Source organism: Barbus barbus (genome assembly GCF_936440315.1).
Source record: "Barbus barbus genome assembly, chromosome: 23".
In the NCBI taxonomy this organism is placed as follows: domain Eukaryota; kingdom Metazoa; phylum Chordata; class Actinopteri; order Cypriniformes; family Cyprinidae; genus Barbus; species Barbus barbus.
Genome location: NC_136751.1, coordinates 21,288,309 through 21,311,126, shown reverse-complemented (window position 1 = coordinate 21,311,126; position 22,818 = coordinate 21,288,309). Strand labels below are relative to the sequence as shown.

The window sequence follows — 22,818 nt, the reverse complement described above, 5'->3', positions numbered from 1 at the left end:
CCATGGGAATTGAGATCACGATTCTCTTACACGATTCTCATTTTTTCAACCAAAATGTATTGCACTCAAGTACAAAAAACCCCCCCCCAAAAAAACCCACAGGACATTCAGTATAATAAAGTGCTGGAGTAACAAAAACTTGTCTCTTTTCTTTATTTTAGACCCCTTAAAGTGAATAATTTTAAAGCTTTAAGTTGTTGAACATAAGAGAACATTAACAATAATAAATAAAAATATTCACATTCACACGGGTCGTTGGCGTCAACGCCTCTCGTTTACTTTGAATGGAGTGACGTCAAGCGTTGCCGAACTGAATTGTGGGTCCCTCGCGTCGCTTCACTGGCATTGCACGCGGCAGAAGTTGAAAACTTTTCAACTTTTCAAGCGCCAACGCAGGCGTCAGCCAATCAGATCGCCTTATGCAAATACCCTAGCGCAGACGCTAGCCAATCCCGTTCATGCAGCACCAGAAAAGTATTGGCTGTTATCACTATGACGGCGCGTCAACACCATGGTCAGCACCAGAGCCGTTGAGAAACAGAGTTGCGACACTCCCATAGGCTTCCATAGGAACTTAGGAATGCGGAAGTAAAGCGTGTCGTGGAGCAGCCAATAGTTCCAAACAACTGATAGTTTCAGCATTGAAGCCCATTCATTTCAGTGCTTCTCAAGCACAGTCGCCAGAAATTTGAGGAAATTACAGCATTTTTTGCCATTTTAACGCATTAGTTTATCTCTCTGAAATCTGACCAGTAGTTGTATTTTATGAAACGCGTTATAGTTAATGTTTATTTTTAGATAATAGGCAGTATATGCTATATTTGCAGTTAGATAACGTGAGAAACACCTTAATAGCGATCATAACCAGATGCTAGTTGATGCTAGTTGTTTTACATCTTTCTGTAATCTTTCTCTCCCTGAAGGAAGTTGAATTAACCCCATTTATTTCAGTATCTTTGGAGCATTTTCACTGGTAAGTTGATGAAATAACTGCTTTTTAAAATATTTTAACGCCTTAGCTGGCCTATTCTTGAATAGTAATAGTGGTATTTTCATGTCGTCAGGTTTAATAATGTTTATCGTTAGATAATAGCTAGTGAGACTATTAGATTTTTATTATATTATTATAGATACACTAGCTACAATAACTAAACTAGTTATCATAACTGTATTATCATAAATGTGAATAATAGATGACCATAGATGAAATATATATTAAATACAATAACACATTTTACATACTAATTAGATTTCATATACTCTTTAAATAAGCATAATTTATTTAATCATTAGTCTGCACATCCACAGGAATAAGTGTAACACAAAAACACACAAAGTCATGCCTCAAGTCTCCAATCTTTATTAAGCAGTTTACACTATTTTATACTTTGCATACAAAGAAATGTAACCGCCTTATCCTTTGCGTTGCATTGTACTATGTTTTTACTCCATAGTTAAACAAGAAAAACCCATTAATATTATTTCCATTAAACTCCACAGACAAACGTTGTTACTTTGTTGTTGTCTGACCCGATTAATCCCATTCAAACCTATGGACAGCTCGGAGTTGTTTGGAACTATTGAGAGCTCCATGAACCACGTGACCGCGCGGCGGCGAGATCAAAGCGTGTCGCAACTCTGTTTCTCAGCGGCTCTGGTCAGCACCAAGCTTCAGACACGCCCTCCGTCAAGCGTTGATGCTGACGCCCCGTTGAAGCAGCGCTGCGCAGAATGATCACCGTATGACATCAAAGTACCGCAAGAGCGATTTGAATGCATAGGATCCGACTGCTTTCTTATCGCTCTCGTGGTACTTTGATGTCATACGGTGATCATTCTGCGAACGCGCCTATTGACTCCGTTTAGGTCTGCGGCCTTGTTACACGTCACGTGAGTGACAGCGGAACGTGGCCAATGAGGGAGAGGAGAAAAGTGATCGAGATTTATGATTGATTGGTGAATTAATAGTGTTTTGTTACTGTCTGAGTGTGACCAATAACGCGTGAATGCAGCATGATCTGAATGCAGGGAAATACACGGAAGTGAATCGCCGTCATTTAGAAATGAGATCGCATTTATGTATGAATCGAGATTTTCAGATTAATCGTGCAGCCCTAATCAACAGGACCATAATCAGGAAATCTGGGCCCCTATTCTGACATATATTACATTGAATTCATTATACTGGATCCTTCGTGAATTCTGCTGGAATTGTTGCAGGCCCATTGAGTTATTTCCATATTTATAAGACACAGCCCTGATCGAACTAAAATGTTATTTTGTGGATTAAAATTATACAACACTTCAATCAGAGTACAATATTGACTTCATAACATATGTTTGTCATAAGGAGAACTATGACTAAAACGAAAACTAACACTGCGCCCAGTGTACAGTATGTTTCTTCAGAAACGGTGTCCTCTCTCCCTTTCTTTCTCATTTTTCTGCTTTTTACTCCAGCGTTATCATCTTCTGTTCCTGTTTCTCCACTATCTCCACCTTTATCCCTCTCCTCATCTGTCCATATCCCTCTTTTCATGCTCCGCCACACTCTTTGTTTCCATCTCCTTCTCGCTATCTATTCCTCTCCATATCTCTCCACACATCCCTTTCTCACTTTTCCATCCCCCTTGCTTTCTCCTTCTCCCAATCCCTGTCTACCCCTCTCTCTATCTCCTTTCCACAGGAAATGGTTTCTTTCCCAAAGGGGGGGAGGGGGGGGGGGGGGGCATAGAAAAGGGGTTCATACTGTCCCAAACAAAGAGGTCAGTGTATGAATCCTCCAAAAATACAGAGAAGAAAAGGAAGGGCGATAACAATCAGAAACCTTCTCTCATCCGCCTCTCTCACACACATATCCTTTTTTCCCCTCTCCTTTTCTCCATCTTTCTCTTTTTTCAGGCCTCGTTCACACACATCCAAACGAATGCACTTATGCACATGTATGAACCCAGAGCAAACAGCAGCACATCTCCACATACACATCTCTCCAAAGAAAACAGCATCCAGGTGTTATGAACAGCATGCAAATGACATGTAAAAATGGGAAACTGTGATACTTAAAAAGGTGTGATAAGAGATTTTGAAAATGAGGCACTCTTGGAAAGCGGGCTCCAGATCCGCCAGCGATCGGGTTTGGAGATAGAGGAAGGTTTCCTCTCTCCACTCCCCACAAATCATATCTCTCTCTGTCGTTTTCTCCACCGTAAAGCATGCAAATCCAAGTACATGACGATCAAACTTTAACCGAACGTCTTTACACATATCTCAAGTGATGCGTGTTGATGATTCTTATTCAAAACTTACATTGTTACAAAAGTATTCAAATAAATGCAGTTATTTCAAACTTTCTATTTAACAAAAAATCCTGAAAAAATATGAAATATTAACCACAAAAATATTAAGCAGCACAACTGTTTTCAACATTGATAATAATAAGAAATGATCCTTGAGCATTAAATCTCACTAGAATAATTTCTGAAGGATCAGGTGACACTGAAGACTAAAGTAACGGCTACTAAAATTTAGTTTTACCATCAAAGGAAGAAATTTACTTTTTAAATATATTAAACTAGAAAACTGTTAAATAATATTTTACAGTATTACTGTATTTGATCAAATAAATTCAGTCTGCATAAAAGACTTTTCAAAAACATTTAAAAATCTTACCAATCCCAAACAAGAAAAGAAAAATTGTGTAAGATTTGTTGTTTTAATAGAATATACTGTATATATTGAATTAATTTAAAATAAAGGGAGGTGTATGCCTATTTGCCATTAAGGTAATAAAAAATTAAATTTTAATTAATTCTAAAAAAAAAAAAAACAATCTTACAAAATATTCTTTGATTAATTGTTAATAATTAATCAAATAATGAATATTTAGATATTTTTAATGAAAGACAAAATATACTTAAATTACTTGCCCCCCGTGTCTCTTTACACTTCACCCATGTTTTGTTAAAATCTAATTTTCTGCACACTTTTTGATCAATCTCTCTACACTGAACATCGTCTTCTGATGTTCCAACTTAGTCCTCTACATTTCTGAACTTCTACGGGTGGCGAGCAGGGAAAGGTCCACCGAGAGGTCCACAGGTGCCAACGTGTGATGCTCTCAATTGGACTCCCATTTGAAGCCTGACTTGCTTCCCCTTTTATCATTATGTAGATAATTGAGAGGGGCCATAATTAAGGGTATTCATGCATTCCTTTCAGGGAAAAGCATGTGTAGCGAGGGGTGACTCTCTGAGATCACTCTACTGACAGATGTAGATAAACCAGAGATTGGGATGAGGGTAAACAAACCCTGGTGGTGCGAAAAAGAAGGTTGGGTGAGAGGGGAAAAAAAGAGAAGATGAAGAGCGCTCACCTTCATGTGTCCTTTGTGGGGTGGCAGAGAGGGGGGAGCGGAGCTCCCCTAAAAAAGTGGGCTGGAGAGCAGTGGGTGGCGGGGCTTATCGGAGCAGTTCTCCTGGAGAGATTACTGGGGGATTAGTTGGGACGCTTGTTTCTAAAACATGATGAAAAGGCGCTCGGTGCATGATAACGCTACCATCGTGCCTTCGGGCGATGTTCCACGAAATAACAGGAGATGCGAAGTGGAAAGAACAATGGTGACGTGGAAGTGGGAGTCTGGAAGTGGGAGTCATTCTGCACTTGCAACTAGCTAATATTTTTTTGAACACCAAAAGTCTAACTGACATTTCTGCTCGAGTAAACATCAAAACTAGGCTAATCATGGCATCAATGGCAAGTCCTTACATGTTTACAGTACAATGAATACACAGATGAATAAGGATAGGAACATGCAAAATATTAGAATATATTAAATATAATATTCTACGTTCAAAAGGTGGGGTCATTAAGATTTTTTAAAGAAATAAATATTACTTTTATTCAACAGGGATGCAATTAATTCGAAGGAGACAGTAAAAACTTTTAATATATGCTATTAATTTAATGTTCTTTTGAATTTTCTATCAAATAATCCTGAAAAAATTGTTTCCATAAAACTATTAAGAAGCTCAACTGTTCTCAGTACTAATAATGCTAAGAAATGTTTCTTGAGCACCATATCAGCATATTAGAATGATTTCTGATTGATCTGTATTCTGTATTTTTAATCAAAGATTTCTCCAACCCTAAACTTGAAAGTGTACAATATATTAATACGATATTATAAGCGAATACTTTTGGACAGTTCAGTCACAATTACAAATATCCATAAGGGAAGTGGTGTGTGGCCAAGTATGGTGACCCATACTTGGAATTTATGCTCTGCATTTAACCCATCCAAGTGCACACACACATCAGTGAACATACACCCGGAGCAGTGGGCAGTTGGGGGTTCGGTGCCTTGCTCAAGGATCTCACCTCAGTCGTGGTATTGAGGGTGGAGAGAGTGTTGGTTATTTACTCCCCCACCTACAATCCCTGCCGGACCCGAGACTCGAACCCACGACCTTCGGGTTACAAGTCCAACTCTCTATCCATTCCCTCAAATTCACACAGTCTTCTGGTTTGTTCTATAATCCAGACTTTCATATATTTTTAAATGTGTCTTATTTGTCCAAATAAGCTTTGGGCACACTGTAGTTCATTAACTGGTTTTTTAGAGGTCTATAAAAAAACAACAGGTGTGTTCATAACAGTTATTTAACAGTTAACAGCTTCAAACGTGGCTCATCCAATCAGATTTTGGAGCTAAAACCTTTGTGACAGTGATAATGGATCTGTTCTAGAAAGAAAAGGAAAAAAGAAGAAAAAAAAACTTCCTGCAAACAGTGAGATGACAGTTCATGTAATCTTTGTCAGTCTTCGAGTCATCAAAACCATTCAAATAGATAAAAGATGTTATGGCAGTTTCAGTAAAGATGCAAATAATAAGATTTACATAAAACAGCCAGCTAAAAGTGATAATCAATACAAAAGGATCTGTTTTTCATGGATGACACATTCAGCTTAACATCTTGAACTTTACAGACTACAATACAAAAATGCATTATAATAGAAAGCTATGATAATATAATACTTGACTTCAGTGCTTACAAATAGCCCACTTTGCTTTAACCCTCTGGTTGTGTTCAGGTCAAATTGACCTGGAAAATATATTATTTTTCCCGAAAATACTAGTTAACATTATCGCATTGGACTCAAACTTTGTTCACACAGGGTGTAAGTACTTCTCATAATTTTTTTTTTAATTTTCGTCATTTTTTGTGGGTTTTATTTTACCTATTAACTCTTGTGGTGTTCCCGGTCAAAAATTTGTTCTTTTTGTTCTTTTGTTCTTTTTGTTCTTTAATTTGCACAATATGAGATAAAAAATTATGAAAATTTGCACTGTTTATCACACTAGTGTGCTTTAATATTTAATCAGGAAGTTTGCTTTTAAATGCTTTTATTTTGTACAAAATTGCACAAAGTCACACAAAAATGGCCGGCCACTGAAAGTGAATAGGGAAGAATGAAAGTAAGAGAAAAAACTGGTGTTCAGGAGCATGTTGTGCTTGCAAATATAAAGGCCTTGGACCTGTGGATGTGTGGATGCATGTATACTCATGCTATCACACACACACGCATAGCAATAGACTTCTATAAATAGCAAAATGAGAGATTTATAAGCAATTGTTCGGAGTCCGGTCATTTTTTACCGGGAACTTGGGCTGGGCGATATGATGATATTATCGTATATCGACGATGTCTTGTAAGTATCACGATGTCGATGTCAACAGTCAGGTAAAAGACGATTATCGATTTTATCAAGAAAAAAAAAGACAAGTGATAAACCTAGTAAGTTGCAAAAAAAAATGTACATGGCCCCAAAGTCACCATACAGGTCTTTTTGCATGCAAGAATGAAATAATTTAGTAGGAGGGTTGGGAATTGAAAAGCTGTTCCAATTTTTGAAATCAAATCAGATGGAAGGTCAGGAACCGAATTACTTATAAAATTAAATTTCGATTCTGCTTCTCGATTCCTATATGCGCATTTATTGTGATTTCAAAAGATTCAACTGCAAGAAGGAATAGAACTTCTGCACTCGTGCGCTGTCCGGTCATTTTTGACCGGGAACACCACAAGTGCGACAGGAGTCCGAACACAACCAGAGCGTTAACCCAACACATTTTATGTCTCAGATGAAACTCTACAACAGAGAGACTGAGAAATACACAAGCACAGCCGTGACAGGACGGACCCTGATGTCCAGTGACCCCAGCAGCTCCAGACTCAGGAGGATGTGGAGGGACGGCGAGAGATGCCGTAGGAATGTGAGATTCGACACACTATCTCTGCCAGATACACACTCCTTCAACGAAGAGATAGTGGAGCGAGAGCAAATGCGATAGAATGCGAATGTGAAAGTTCTGAGCCGAAAATCATCAACAAAGCCCTGCCTCGATAACGAGATTTTAAAAAAATAAGAGGAAGGGAGAGAGATTAGGAGGAGGTGAAGGAAAGGTGCAGGGAGGGGAGGGAGCGCTGGGTGCATGGCCTTAGAAATTCTCATAATAAATGAAATCTTAGAAATGAGAGCCTATCAAGTAGAAATCAATCACTGGGGTTTGTTGTCCAAGAGGATGGCGCCACGCTGAGATAAAAGAGAAGCGTCCGTCTGAGGGGTGGGGGTCTAGCCAATCTCGTGGAGGAACAGCCGAGCGCAGTTCAGGGGGAAAAAGATGACACTCGCTCAAGACATGCATTGCTATTTGCATACACCCATACTCCCATGGATTACTCCTCACTTTGAATCAGTGCAACGCAGACGTCCGCCCATTCATCCTCAATCTAATAGGTTAGCCAAGGAGGTGAATGATAATTTCATTTAGGGCTGCAACTAACGATTATTTTGATAATCGATTAGTTGGCCGATTATTCTTTCGATTAATCGATTAATCGGATTAAAAAAATATTGCCCAAAAAAAAACACTATTCCACATTCTGCCCAATGTCCTTCAAACAAACGTGACAACTGAATGCTATGAAAACATACAGTGCTTAATTTATTAGACCACTTAGCATAATAAAGAGAAAACATATTTTAGAAATTTGTCAAAAATTTGTTTAAATTTAAAAATGTTATTGTCATTTATTGGACATAATAATAAAAAATGGCCTCATAACAGCTTGCATTCTTGCTGGTATTGTTTATGTACTTTTTGACTGCAATTGGGTATCGCGAAAAAAAAATACTCAAATAAGTGCTCTGGTTTTCTTTCATAGATAACAGCAATAATGATATTATAGCATTAAAAATAGCCTACTACTGTTACTAAAGAGCTTACACATATTGGAGTACTAACCAGTACAGAAAGCCGAAAAATGATTTTGGTTATCACCAATACTGTTACTTTAGAGCAGCAGTGGCACAAACCTTACATAAACACATTGTTAAAAAACTTACATAAATTTGTTAAGCATTGTAAAAATTTAATATAGTTTAAACCTCTATTAAAAATTAAAATAATAAAGATAATAATAAAGACGAATAAAAACACAAACTCAGTGTTAACCAACAGGTAAGAGTAATGTTCTGCAGGAACTACTTTGATCACAGTCACCTCGTCATTTCTTTATCCTGTAAAAGGCCGTTATGGAGCGTCTCATGTTTATATTCAGACAGACAATTACACGCTGTTATCCCTTTAAAGTTCCTACTCTCATAAAATATTCGCAATGCATGTTGACTTTTAAACCTTAAATTAACTTTCAACAACAGATAATTCAGCACAATGGATATGTTTGCGCTGAAAAGCATATTAATTGTCTCCCTCTCTACTGTGTTCTGTCCGTCTGACGCGCGTGCGCGCGCCTGCCGCGCCGGCGCTCATTCGGTATTTTAAACTTAACACAGACTGTCAGGACGGACCTTTATGCAAAAATGGAAATGCTCGCGTGAATTTGTGGCATTTATAGATAAGGATATGACCGTAAACTGAACGTTTTTGCGCTGAGGACGCACACGCATCTGTCAAAGCGCCTGACAGGGCAAGCCATTACTCTTATGCATTAACTTAAAGCTTAAAATAAAGAATTATCATGTTTTGGGCAGCTTGGATCACGTGCTTCTCCGGCAGAATATCATTCAGTTTCCTCCACTATTTTTAGATGCATTTTGTCCATAGAAATGCATTATTCAGTGCCATAATTTGACTAACCAGCTGAAGTTCAACGTGCACTGTGGGCAGACCCGATTAATCGATAATGAGAATCGTTGTCGATGATTTTCATAATCGATAATAATCGATTTTATCGATTATTTGTTGCAGCCCTAATTTCATTCCGGTTTTACTTAACACTACACACAATACCTGTATTTCGCTGCCTAAACACACTTGAATCAAACCAGTTTTCGACAACGACTTCATTTGCAATTTTTGTATGCATCCATCCTTTATGGAAATCAGCCAAGCGAGGAACTTTGCCTGTGTGTAAGAGTGTGTACAGGCCTGTGTTATCTCCAAAATGTTTGAGAACATGGTCTGAGCCAGGAAACCTCTCCCAGAGCTGACATCATATGATCAGATACACTTCCAACATATGACTCTACAAACTCTAATACAACACAAGTCTATGGTATATTATTTTTTACCAGGGGATATTATAACTAATGCTATGACACAACAGAGCTGAGATAGGAATCTTAACCAAAATATCCAAATAGATCGCTGACCCCTACATATCCCTCTTACCTCATTGGCAGGTCCATCTGTGGTCTCCCCTGATTGGATGCTGCCAGAAAACGGACCCCACACGGTGTCACCTGACAGGTCCCTGAGGGCCAGGACCTTGAAGTCATCAGCACTGTCGCTTAACATAAGATCATCTGTTTACAAACAGAGCAAGAAAGAGTGTAAATAGATCAGTACAACAATTAAAAGCAGGTATAGCAGGATTGTTAGTTTGTTTTTATGTGGTGTTGGCTAAGGTGACAGCTATTGTTTATATTTAAGTAGTGGTAGCACCAATATTACAATTCAAGCTGATAAGCTGATAATTATTTTCAAGTTATGGCTGATAACTGATAAATGGATGCTGTTAAAAGTCTATACAATTTTGTCTAAATAAAATAAAAAAAACACCAAAAACCAATCGTTTTCAATGTTAGAGATGAAATCAGGCATCACCTCTGACATAACATATTACAATATTATTACTGATACTGGTAAATAAAAAATTAAGTAAAAAAGTAATTTGATCATGTGGAATTAGATAATGCCAAAATTAATTAGATTAATTATATTAGACTGATACATTAAACGGGAAAAAAGTCATAAAAATGGTAGAAGAAAAAAAAAAATCCCACAAAGAGACCTTATCTAGGAGCCAGAATACCATAGTTACTTTGAGGCTCTTTTGACTTGACTCAGTATGCAACAACCTACTGTAGCAACCATACAGTAATGTGCTAAAACCACTCGGAACACCATAGAAAACCATATCTATTTCAGTCTTTAGCATCATTGAGCATCGACGAAAAAAATGTATTACTAAGTCTAGTACCACTAGGGGGAGTTTGGCGCTCACCGAGCAGTGACACTGGACCAAAACAGAGAGAACCTCTGTACTTCCTATAGGAGATAAGTGCAGTGTGATGGGAGTCAAGGCTTTGGTGAGTAACAAACGCAGGCCTGACACAGGAACAAACACAGGCTCCACAAATAGAGATATGGAGCAGCTGACACAAAAGCCAACCGTTCACTCAACCTAGTATTTTACATATTTAGATTTTAGATACATTTATTGAAAAAGCTCAAAATGTCCACACTACAGTTGGTAACTTCTTCAGAAGGAGCATCGCTGAGGAGGTTCAACCTGTGGTGGTGTTCCAGTCCGTTTCAACATCTTCATCCCAGTGTAGCTCTGTTTAACTACCCCCCCCTCCCTTTAGCCCCCCCACCAGTCTCGCTTTTGGGGGTCGGGCTAAAGTGCTGGGTCCGATAAGAGTGTTTGTCTAACACTCTCCATGTCAAAACACTCATCTATCTTCTCTGTATCTATCCCCACCAGAGAACAACAGACAGACGCTGATAAAATGGTTTTCCCACAGCCAAGACGTGGAGCGGGGGAGGGCGTGAGGGAGAGAGAGAGGGCAACAGGAGAGAGAGAGAAGGGTACATGGGTGGAATGGGACAGATTCTGGACAGAAACAAGGCACAGAGCGAGACTTACCAGAAAAATATAACTGCAATTGTCTAAAAGCTAGTATTAATGATTAGTTATAAATCAGTCAGTGGTGGGTTGGTTTGGGGTGTTATTAATGACAGGCTGGGCCTCTATCAGCAGTCTAAAGTCCAGTGTCCTACATCCACAGCCCAAAGCTCCTATCTACTGTACGTCTTCTAATCTAAGCCCAACATCAGTACCCACCCTGACCTCTCACATGACCCTATCTTATCACTACAGCAGCCATTATTACCATTAGACTACGCTAAAATAGGACCGGCATAATTTCTACATAAGCAATTCCTACATCAATTCCTAATCTGTTTTTATTATAGCTCAGCAGCAAACAGATAGCTTTTCAAGAGAAAAAAATGAATAAATAAATTCTGAAGAGGTGAATTCAACAAAAAAGTCCAAGTTAACAAAAAAAAAAAAAGATTGAGACATTTTTTGAGACATTTTTAATAAAAATTTAGCATATGTTACCAAAACTGTCATTACCAGATGTGACTTTTCTTGTTTTTGCAATTTATTTTTACCCTCAAAGGTGATTCTCATTGGATTATATACAGTCGGTGGCCTAGTCAGTGGCAGTCGTGGCCTAATGGTTAGAGAGTCGTGGGTTCAAGTCTCAGGTCCGGCAGGAAATAATCAGTGAATAATCAGCGCTCTCTCCACCTTCAATATCACGACTGAGGTGAGACCCTTGAGCAAGGCACCAAACCCCCAACTGCTCCCCGGGCGCCACAGCATTGACTGCCCACTGCTCCAGGTGTGTGTTCACTGATGTGTGTGTGCACTTGGATGGGATAAATGCAGAGCACAAATTCCGAGTATGGGTCACCATACTTGGACACATATCACTTCACTTCAAAAGTTTTATATAATTATATAAAATAGTAAATAATAAAAAGAACTACTGTATAAGCCTGTGGTCATTCTTAACATGAGGGAAGTGTTAAAGTACACAGTACTGATGAACCTTTCTATTAAGCTCAATTGTTTTGAGGGCTTCTGCTTGACAATTCACAACCATAACCCTCGTGAACAACCCAAACACCTCCTCTCTAAAGACCAAGAAGTCTTATCTTTAAAACCCTACCATTTTCCCACACAATACATTGACACACTCGTGATGCTGCCCTTGTGTTGGGCCATAGCAACTTCCCTACAATAACCCCATCAACCTTATCGATAGCTCTGCGTGACCGGTTCCCAAAAATGTACGCCACCCTTATCGATAGCGATGAGTCCACACAGCTCTTATCAATAGCTCTACACACTGCCAGTGTCCACACAAGCCTTATCAATATGCCTGCCTCCACAGACATCAAAAGCAGCCAGTGTGCTATATAAAAAAAGAAAGAAAATCACCCCATCATTATTGCAACACCATCATACAAAACAAAAAAGAAAGAAGACAAGCAAGAAAGCTGAATTCAGCTTTAATAACATACTAGAGGGAAACAATAGGGAGCAATTCTGGAGCAGCAGCAGTGTGGTAAACACCCTGAAGGCAACACAAATCACTCCACAGTGGGTGTTGTGTGACGAGTCGTACTCAGAATTATCACAGCCGCACACTTCCTTTGAAGGAGGACTCACCTTAACGCAGCTAAACCCAACCCAAAAAAAATCCGTGGCACCCAAAATGTCCTACAGTCTCATTTAATTAACTATTTTTTAACAAATATATTAGTGCTTCTTGTATGCATGACAGGGACATGCTACACTGTATAATTTCTTGTATTGTTTTTCAAAGATATTTTGGGTTATCCTGTAACCATTGTTATGGTTAGTCTGACAGTAAATTATAAAAGCCAATACTCAGTAATTATTACACATAACTTCCAGTGAAAGGATGGCCTGCAGCCTTAACGTTTTCCACTGGGAAGAATTCCATCACACAACCATCCCAGATTTTGCAATTATGTCTCTGTCAATACCTGTGTTATTACTATTTTAGCTAATCTGATGTTAAAACTAGGGATACCGATAAATTGATACCATATTAGTTATCAGTCAATATTTGATAATTATGGACACATTTTGGCCAGAAGCAACAGCCTAAAGCTATTTTTGCTTCACAAGGCATTAATTCATGGACTGGAGTCATGTGGATTACTTGTGGAATAATGTAATGTTTTTATCGGCTGTTTGAACTCTTATTCTGACGGCACCCATTCACTGCAGAGAATCTATTGGGGAGCACGTGATGCATTCCAAATCTGTTCTGATGAAGAAACAAATCCGTCTTGGATGGCCTGAGGATGACTGAATCAGCAAATATTAATTTCCGTGTGGACTATTCCTTTAAAGTTAATCTTTAAAAAACACGAATAAAATCACAAATCCATTTTCATACTGCACATTATAATGCTGTGATACCTAATTTCACTGGTAGCATTTAAAATGACTGATTTCATTTTTTTAAATTCATTTAGACAAACAGTATAGAACTTTGATATCAACCATTTATTAGTAATTACACACAACATTCAATTAAATTCCATTCAAATTTATTTGTACAATGCATTTCACGATACATGTTTCAAAGCAGCTTCACAAAAAATGTTTCAATGGCACAGTCAGGAAGTAATCCATTATCAGTCAAAGATGATTCTGTCACAGTAATAACCACAAAAATAATTATAGGCTATAAAATATTAACCGTATCAGACAGAATTTCAATATCAACAAATCCCTAAAAACAATGCATATTTTGATATTTGACAGGTAACCGCCTGATACTTCATTTCCCTTTTAGCTTTAACCTTATCAGAGATGTTCCTGAAAAACACTCAATATCAGTCCAACACAAACACAGATCCTCATATTCTAATAACAACAACATTAAGTCACTTCATCTTTTTAAAGCCCCAGTGAATCATCTTTATTAGCTAAAAAGAGCATGTAGTTATCCAGTCGGCCCTATTCAAGTTTCCGTGGCTCCTTGGGCTTCTCTATCAGGACTAATTGATTTTTAAAAAGACTATTGTTGATATCAAATGAGCAGATCGCTCCGCGGCCATTGATTTTTTGACACAGTACAACAGGAAATCTTTATCAGAGCCACACTCCGACCCTACGCTAATAGGTGGGGTTTAACCTCTGCTGAATGACAAATCCCACACTTTCCCAACCCATACAGAGTGGAAATAGAGTGTTTAAGTGTGTTTGCCAGCAAGCATGTGTGTAAAGGAGTGGTTATTCTGTAGTTCAACAGGAGTGATCAACAACCCCCACACACACACACACACACTCAAACAAACAATCCCTGATAACTCACCTAAGCGTCCGTGGGTCAAAGAGTTCAGTTGAGAAGATACAAATTTCTGGGATAGGCATCGTATATACAGCACGGCATCATTTCCATTTTACCCTTCTTTTGCTGGGTGGAGATAAGACACCTGCCTTGCCACTCTCATCAGATGAGCTTCAACAGAAGTTTATCATTGACATTTACTACTGTTTACACAACTAATTTCTCTTAACTGTACTTCTGAACTTTTATCTGACCAACACAAGGCCTGGAGAAGAGCCGCTGCCAAACATAAAATATGCAAAGGGGTAGGGAAGATGAACTATGCTCAAATAGAAAGCGTTCCACACTGCTGCAAAGATGTGGCTTTGAAGACACACGCCTGGAGAAACAAATAAAGACTTTGAGCTATATGTTAAAAAATTGAAGTGTTGAAGCGAGTTTATGGTCTGGTATAAATAATGTTTGACCAGGATATTGTAACAAGAAACAAGGAATCAAGAGATTAATGGCTGTAACAGACAGCAAAACAAATCGTTGTATAATGAATCATACTAGATCGTTTAACTTAAGCCTTACTAAAGTGTCCACTCACCCAAACCAACAGGGGGCGACAAGTGCGGTTCATTAGAGGATGATATCTACAGAAAAGGAACATACACTTTATGCTTCCTCTTTATTTTAAGGGGTCAGTAGGCTTTACTTGCATCACAGTCATAAATTATATGTTTTGCTACAGGGACATTAGTTTCTAGGTAGCTTTTGACTGGACCAAAATCTCATCCTACATGAGAAACATTGTGCATTTTAAAAGCAAATATATATTCTAAAAGGATTTTAGCCTACATAATTAGCTTTAAAGCAAATGCACATGAACTAAATTCCACAAAACTCCAATTTTGATTTCACGGGCGTTTTAAATGATGTTCAACAGGTAATACATTGCTTTGGGATAATAATTTTGTGTTTAATTCTCACCCTTAATGCTGCGATTTAATTAATTTATATATTTGAATGTCTTCTGGTTAAGAGACCATATAGATGCGCTATAATCTTCTGTATGACTGCAGGCCTGATCTCGTGTGTGCGCGCGTTTTTTCCTTGTCTTCCATCACCGTTACCCTTTCACAAATTGAAAGTGAGGACCTTCCAGAAACTCGTCCTGATAATCACACATAAATTAATTAGAAAATGTTTCTTGACATTCTCGCTGCATAGACAGGGGAAAAGACTCGGGGAAAAGCCATCAAATTAATTGTACGGTATGTGACTTTGATAATTAATTCAATAATTATTTCATGTCTACTTTAGCAACTCCTTCTGGCTGGAAAAAAAGGACATTTTGATGATAGCGGTGTAAGGATTTAAGTTCTGAAAAGAAAATATGGGAAATTACACTAAAATACAGGGGTGAGAGAATGTAAATGCCAAAAACACGACTTTGGTGGGCGCAAACACACATTTAAAAAATGCATGCATATCACTGCATTATATAACAAAATATAAAACAAAGTGGAATCTGCAAAGAAATAATTTAAAATATTTTTTCTAATTGCTTTAATCCAACCAGTCCACGGCATGTAGCAAATTCACATTTAAAAATGTATTTATTGTACTCCATAAAACAAACTGAAATCAGAAATTGTCTGAGGGAAATAAACTTTAAACTATTCAAATATTTAATTTAATTGGATTTAATCCAAGCATCGGTATTATATCAATGCAAAACAACCAGGCAGACGTGGCAAAAAGGCCCCATTTCTACAAAATAAAATGTCTCCAGATATTTCTCACATATTTAAACATGCTCAACTGTTTTCAAGTTACGAATGACAGATGCAAGTGGCACACAGAGATGTCGAGGCCTGGTGGAGGGAAGATATAGGGCAGGAGGGAGGAAAGACAAACTGAAATGCGGGGCACAGAGAGAGAGACAGGAAATGGCAGGAAAGCGCAGGCATCTGATAGGGCTGGTAATCGGCGTGGCAGTGTCCCGGCTGCTGCCACCAGTTCGTGGGCCACATGGAGCAGCTGGAGAGATAGCAGCAGGGGACGGCAGTGAGAAATGTTCCTCTAGATTAAAGCCCACACCTCTCAATCATCAACAGGGGAAGTGAGTGACACACAGAGAAGGAAGAGTATGTTCTTAATTACAGATAAATGCCCCTTCCTTCACAGTCAATCATCATTGTGTGAGCCGTACACGCAATTCACACATAATGCATCTAAATATAAATTGTTTCAGTCGGAGAGTTTCGTGTGACGTGTATTAGGTTGCAGTTGAGCTCCGTTTAACCACAAGTGTGGGACGATTGTCCCACAGCCCACCGTGCACAATAAAGTTCCAGCATTCTGCAGGTGTTTAGGATGCATGCCAAGAGCAAAAAAAAACAACAACACTCTCATCAGTGTAAAAATAAATTCAAGACATTTGTTACTGTTAATTTGTGATATAAGCTTTAACTGAACTTAGTAGAACTCATCAGATAATTTTATTCTTAGAAAACCAACAGTCGAATTTGGTTTCTTCTTTCACTTTCTTTCAGACGTTGAAAAAAAGCATGTACCAGTGGCTGTGCTGGCCCACCATGACCAAAAAACAAACAAACAAAAACACAATGCATTTAAAGCATGTTAGTCTAGCAGCAGGGATGCAAATTACATTTTGGGCCAATACACTGAATAGAATCAATGTAGAAACTCGCTATCGATTACAAAGAAACACCAAGTAACACCAAATTAAATGTGAAATTTAAGTAGAAAATCTGAAATAGTATTTTCTTGTACAACATCCTAATAATCTTTGTTTTAATCGCAACTTAAAAAAAAAAAAAACAGCGTTTTTTTTTACAGCGTACCAATAGGTAATAGTTTCCAATAGATATTGCTAATAAATGATAAACTGCAGATATTAAAATACTATACATTTTGTCAAAAATAAAATCACCTAAATTTACTTTTAACATTTAAAATGACTGACTTTACTTGTTAATATGCAGTATTATAATGCAACATATTAATATTAATGTTGTGATTTGCTGAAGATTAGATTTAAATGTGCTTTTTATTAATTATTAGTGTTGTTAAAGATAAACTTTAAGTGAGAGTTAGATGGCAGCAAAGATGATCTAAATGTAAAAACAAGAAATGAGTATGCACAAATTAAATATTCAATATACAACCAATATTAACAGATACAGATAAATTGCAATTCCCACACGTCAGGTCAGGAATCTGGGGAACATGCTGTGCTGGGATAAGAGGGTAACGTGGGGAAGTGAGAGCGACTGAGAATGGAAGTTAACGGTCTGACGCTGGTCCCGCTCTGCTCAGCCTCAGATAACAAGCTTCGCCCGAGTCCCTCATAGTGCAGCAAGACCACAGCCGGATCTCAGGAAGAAATAATGAAAGATTGCAGAAGAAGGCAAGATAATCAGAATAACTGAAAACCATCAACTTCACAGGCTGTCATTCTGGCATATCTGCGCTGCCAAAACATTCTCGCCGACACAGGAATCAAGAAAAAAAACACATTAAGTTTGGTACCTTGGCAAAATACCAGCTGCTGTTGTACAGTACAATGGCACTTTATGTAGCTCTCTGAAAACACCTGCTATCGTGCTTCTTTTTTCCATGAACCTGTTAGAGCATTAAACTTTCCAGTTTTCTCTCTAAATATATTTTTCTAAAGAACCAAAAGAGCTCCTACAGCATGAAGAAGATTAATGGTCATTACACAATTACAGATCTGGGTGTATCTGATATCATAATCTTGTTTTAAGTTTACTTGAGTCTTTTTATGGTTAGTATTTTTGTACTGTTATGTGTAGCCCAAATCAGCTTAACCACACAAACCACATAATTGATGAGTCTGACAGCATGTCAAGATTATTAGCATGTTCAGACTGAGCTGAATTTGTCTGAACAGAGACCACCATAGCGGTTTCAGGTTTCCACTAAATTATGCCCCAAAGGCATACAAGAAATTATAAGAAAAAAAAAAAAAGAAATTCAGCTTTGTTCAGCAGGATATAGATCATCAAAGGTCTAGCAAAGCATCAGTGCCACCAATGCCCTTCCATTGAGAGTGACAGCAGATCAAAATAAACTTGTGAATGAATCTTTTGAATTAACTTTGAAATGCGGAGCACAATTGGATATTATATCCATACACTGCAGTGCTCTGATCTAAGCTTCCTCATTCAGCAGCGAAACAATGGGTTCAGGGATGAGATTGAATGACTCGCCAGTGAATTTCACTCCTGCAGTCGTGTGTTGTAGACACGTCTGATAAAACCTCAGACTGCAGGCGTTTTTGTCTCCCTCAGAACAATATAAATATGTTTAACAAGGACTACCACATGCTACACTGTATAATTAAATTTGGCTCACTTACTTGAACAGTAATATTCAGTTGGTTCATTTTATTTAAAGCTGAAGTTTTTGTGTAACTAGTGTGGCCCATGTAAACATTGATACTCTTATTAGTTTAAGAATCACAATCAGCCTGACAGCAGCACTGGTTTGGGACGGGGCTCTTTGACCGGTTTAATAACAATCACTATTTTTGCAAGAATTCAAAAACACACACCTCACCTTAAAAATGGCATAAAATTACTATACAATATTTACAAAAATTACAAAGAAAAAACTGAAATGCTAAAATAAGAAAAATCCAAGTTCGATGCCTAAAATTATTCTATTTAGACAACCTCACTAAAAACGAGTATTAATGAAATATTAGTAATATAGTTAATATAATAACTAATAATCCTAATAAATAAAAAATATATTTATTAAAATTAAATGTACTTTTTTAGATTTATTTTTGGTGTTTCTTTTTTTTTTTTTTACTTTATTATTATAGGACAGTTTAGAAGTGACAGGAAGTGAAGTGGGGGAGAGAAAGGGGGGCGGGATCGGGAAAGGTCCTCGAGCCAGGATTTGAACTCGGGACACCCATAGCACAACTGCGCTATAGACCAATTCGGTGTTTGCAAACAATGACGGCATTTTTTTGTGGGCGGAGACTATGTGGTGGCAGAAAATGACAATAAGTAGCAGTCTATGGAAGCCATGGAATAATAATAAAAAAAGAGTCAAATTTAAGTTTATATTTCAAAATTCTGACTTTATTCTCACAATTCCGAAATTCTATCTCAGAATTCTGATAAGTAAAAACAACTCGTCGTTCTCTCTTTTCCCCTCGGCTCAGAATCATGAGTTTATATCACTGACTTCTGACTTTTTTTTCATCAGAATTAACAAACTTGCTATTGTTGAGTTAAATTGAGTCCGAAGTAGAAAGAAAAAAGTCAGAATTGTGTTATATAAAATGTTAATAGTAATAGGTTTAAAAATTATTTCATGCTGTATTATTTCATGAGCTGCATATGTGAATATTATGTGGACCTATTGTCTACATAAAATTGATGGTTTAAAACTAGAGTAATCATAGTAGTTTTCATCCATAGTCTGTCCGTTTAAACGTTTGCGTTTAGTTTCAAATGGCGTCTTTGACGACAGTATTCTATAAAAATGATTTGACCCCCAAAGGCACAAAAATATTTTTTTCTCTTATTCCATGGATTTTACCCGTTTCCCTCCACTTGTTACCAGTGTTTTTCTGCCACCTCTATGCACGCGTAACGCAAATTGTCTACTGCAAATTGGTCTATATGTCGCCGCGCTGCCGCCAAGGCTATCAACGCCAACTTAATATACTTTTTAAAATTACTCTTACATTTTTAAAAACTAATATAAACACTCACAAATATATATAATACAATAAAAAAATATATATTTGCAGCAACACCTCCAATATGTGTGTGCATGTATTTGCAGGAACATTTCATGACATTGGACTGACATCTGCAAATACATTTCTTTTTAAATTTAGTTCCACTCTCTCCCCCTTTCTGAGCTGTGCTGATATGTTTTTAATTTTCCAGCGCTCAGGACTCTTCAGGAGGTCTATGCAGATTTTCCTGCTTCTCTGCTGACGCTGTAAAACCTGGCCAACACCTCCACACCTATCAGCGTCCCTGCAGCCCTCTCATCAATGCCAGTTCCAGCACCCGCAAATAATTTATCAGCATTTAAATGCCACTGATAATATGCACACGCTGCTCCCTCCGATCCTTTATAATTAAATATGATAAAATCCCACCACACCGGGTAAATAATAATAATCATTATTATCATTGCCATTATAATGCTTTATTGGAGTAATTTGAATAACTTGTGTGGATAAGGAATGCTGCTGGGGAGAGAATGCTGGGCAAGCAGGACCATGATATGCGAAGCTAGTTTAGTCAAGGTCTAATTCCATCCTGTGAAACTCTAAAAGAGAAAGCGAGATGGAGAGAGCGAGAGAGAAAGAAAGAGGGGGGAGAAGGGGAAAAAGGAGCAACGGTCCGCCAGCTAGAAGGGATTACTGTGACGGCCATTTGCATATCAAGAATTTTAAGCAGAGAGGAAAATATCAAACCCTCCAGCCAGCAAGGTCATTTTGAAGATAATTTTTTTCTTCATAATTTATTTAGCATATCATGCAGCAGGACACGTTATAGATTAAAAAGCTGCTTTGCCATATCAACCCATTCCTGACACTTCTGCCTCACCACTGCCTATCAATTCATTCAACAGAACCCCGCCCTGAAAAATATTCTATAAAGATACCGAAGCAATTAACAAACAACAAGCAAGAGTTTTCCACGGACGTTGCGTACGGATGCTTTAAAGGACGGTTAGACCACAATCACAAGCATTCAATTTAAAAAATATTTTTGAGTGACACTTAATGGACTAAATGGTTGTATAATACGCTAAAAGACTATTTCAAATGCTGTTCTTTTTTATACAGAATTCAAACTAAATTGTGCCCAGTATACTGGCATTTCTTAAAGACGTGAATTTTACAGCTTCAAAACTGATAAGGAACTTATAAATAAGCATACTTGTTTATTTATGGCCTATGTTCTATCGCTATCTCTTTATCTACGTGTTTGTGTATGCGTATACAATAAAGCTTTATGCAAACTGATAAGATTGGCACTGGATGAGAACCTGGCAGCTGAGAACTTTCAGGAAACATAAGGCCAACATTTGAAAGGTTAAACAGAAATAGGAAAACACTTTCGGAGATATATTCAGTACAGAATGACAAAAACACTGAAAAATATGCAGAAATGCCACTATACCTTCATACTATCACCTAAAACCCTAGAGAAAGAGGTAAAACAGGAGATGACATCATCAGAGAAGGCCCAGTCCTCTCTAAATTAAATCAGTCCGGTCGTTAGTAACACCAGAACTACACTAATTACAGTGAAAAATGGGAAGAATGCAAACAGTCCCAGATTAAATGTTTTTTCCATAGAACCGAACATTCAGTTCCCAGAGGATTATGGAAAAAAGAGGTGACATACACCAAACGAATGCAAGAACAAACACACTCCTGATGCTGAGGGGCCGAAACAACAAGAAACACGGAAGGAGTGCATGTCTGCATTCGTCAGGGGGTGTTAGTGGTGATGGAGAGACCAGTGGTGGGATGTGGGGTGGTGTGAGGGGGGTTCATGACGATAAGGGAAAAATTCAGACTGGTCAAAGTTTCCCTTTTGCCAATCGTGCTCCTGATAAAGGCAGCGCCTGCTCCAGTACTGATAGAAGGCCTATCTCTCTCCTGCTCCCCCTCTTTCTTTCTCTCTCTCTCTTTCTCTCCCCCTCTTCCTCATTCTCCTGGCAGTTAGTTTGCGAAAAAAAAAAAAAAAAAAAAAGCCTACCACGCTCAGATCGCCAGCGCTGTCATCAAGCGGCAACCGCACAGCAATTAATATCACTCCAATTACTGTTAAAAGGACAGGCTGGAACAGGACGATAATAAACACATCCTTGACGTGAAAAATTAAAACACACATACACACGGAGAGACACACATATTTAGGCAATTTATAAATATTCAAGATAAAGAAAATGCCTTGCATATTGAATCATGTCATACTCTACTAGAGCCCCACTATCGCTATAAGCTGTACTGCTCAGCCGTGTGGTCCTGAGAGAAAAAGATGGAGAAAAACGATAGAAAAAGCCGTTTTACGTTATCCAGGCCGATATTAAAGATCCCCAGTTTGTTTTTACAGCGAGTACAGTAAAGTCTTAAAGTTCTAAGGGTGTCTTAGATTTTATACAACCCGTTTGAGGGCAAGAATACAACACACAAAACATCCCAGAAGTTGATGAATACTTGTTATCATGCTTTTGCAATTTTGAGTCTTTAACAGGGTGATTGGTGATGGGGAACAACTAGGAACATTGTTGCAAAGAATAAGGCCCACTAAAGTAGAAAACCTGAAATGAAAACTTTGCTCAATTAATCTAAGCTG

At 38.0% G+C, this 22,818-nt stretch overlaps 1 protein-coding gene across 2 annotated transcripts in view; it reads right to left on the bottom strand.

Annotated features, from left to right (window-relative positions):
* The window catches only part of LOC306842836 (zinc finger protein ZFPM1-like), a 91,146-nt gene that overhangs the window by 12,759 nt on the left and 55,569 nt on the right, over positions 1-22,818 (bottom strand). For both annotated transcript variants that reach the window (XM_079373944.1, XM_079373945.1), the window contains exon 4: positions 9,696-9,829. In XM_079373944.1, the coding sequence (XP_079230070.1) occupies positions 9,696-9,829 (134 nt within the window). The remainder of the gene's footprint in view (positions 1-9,695; positions 9,830-22,818) is intronic.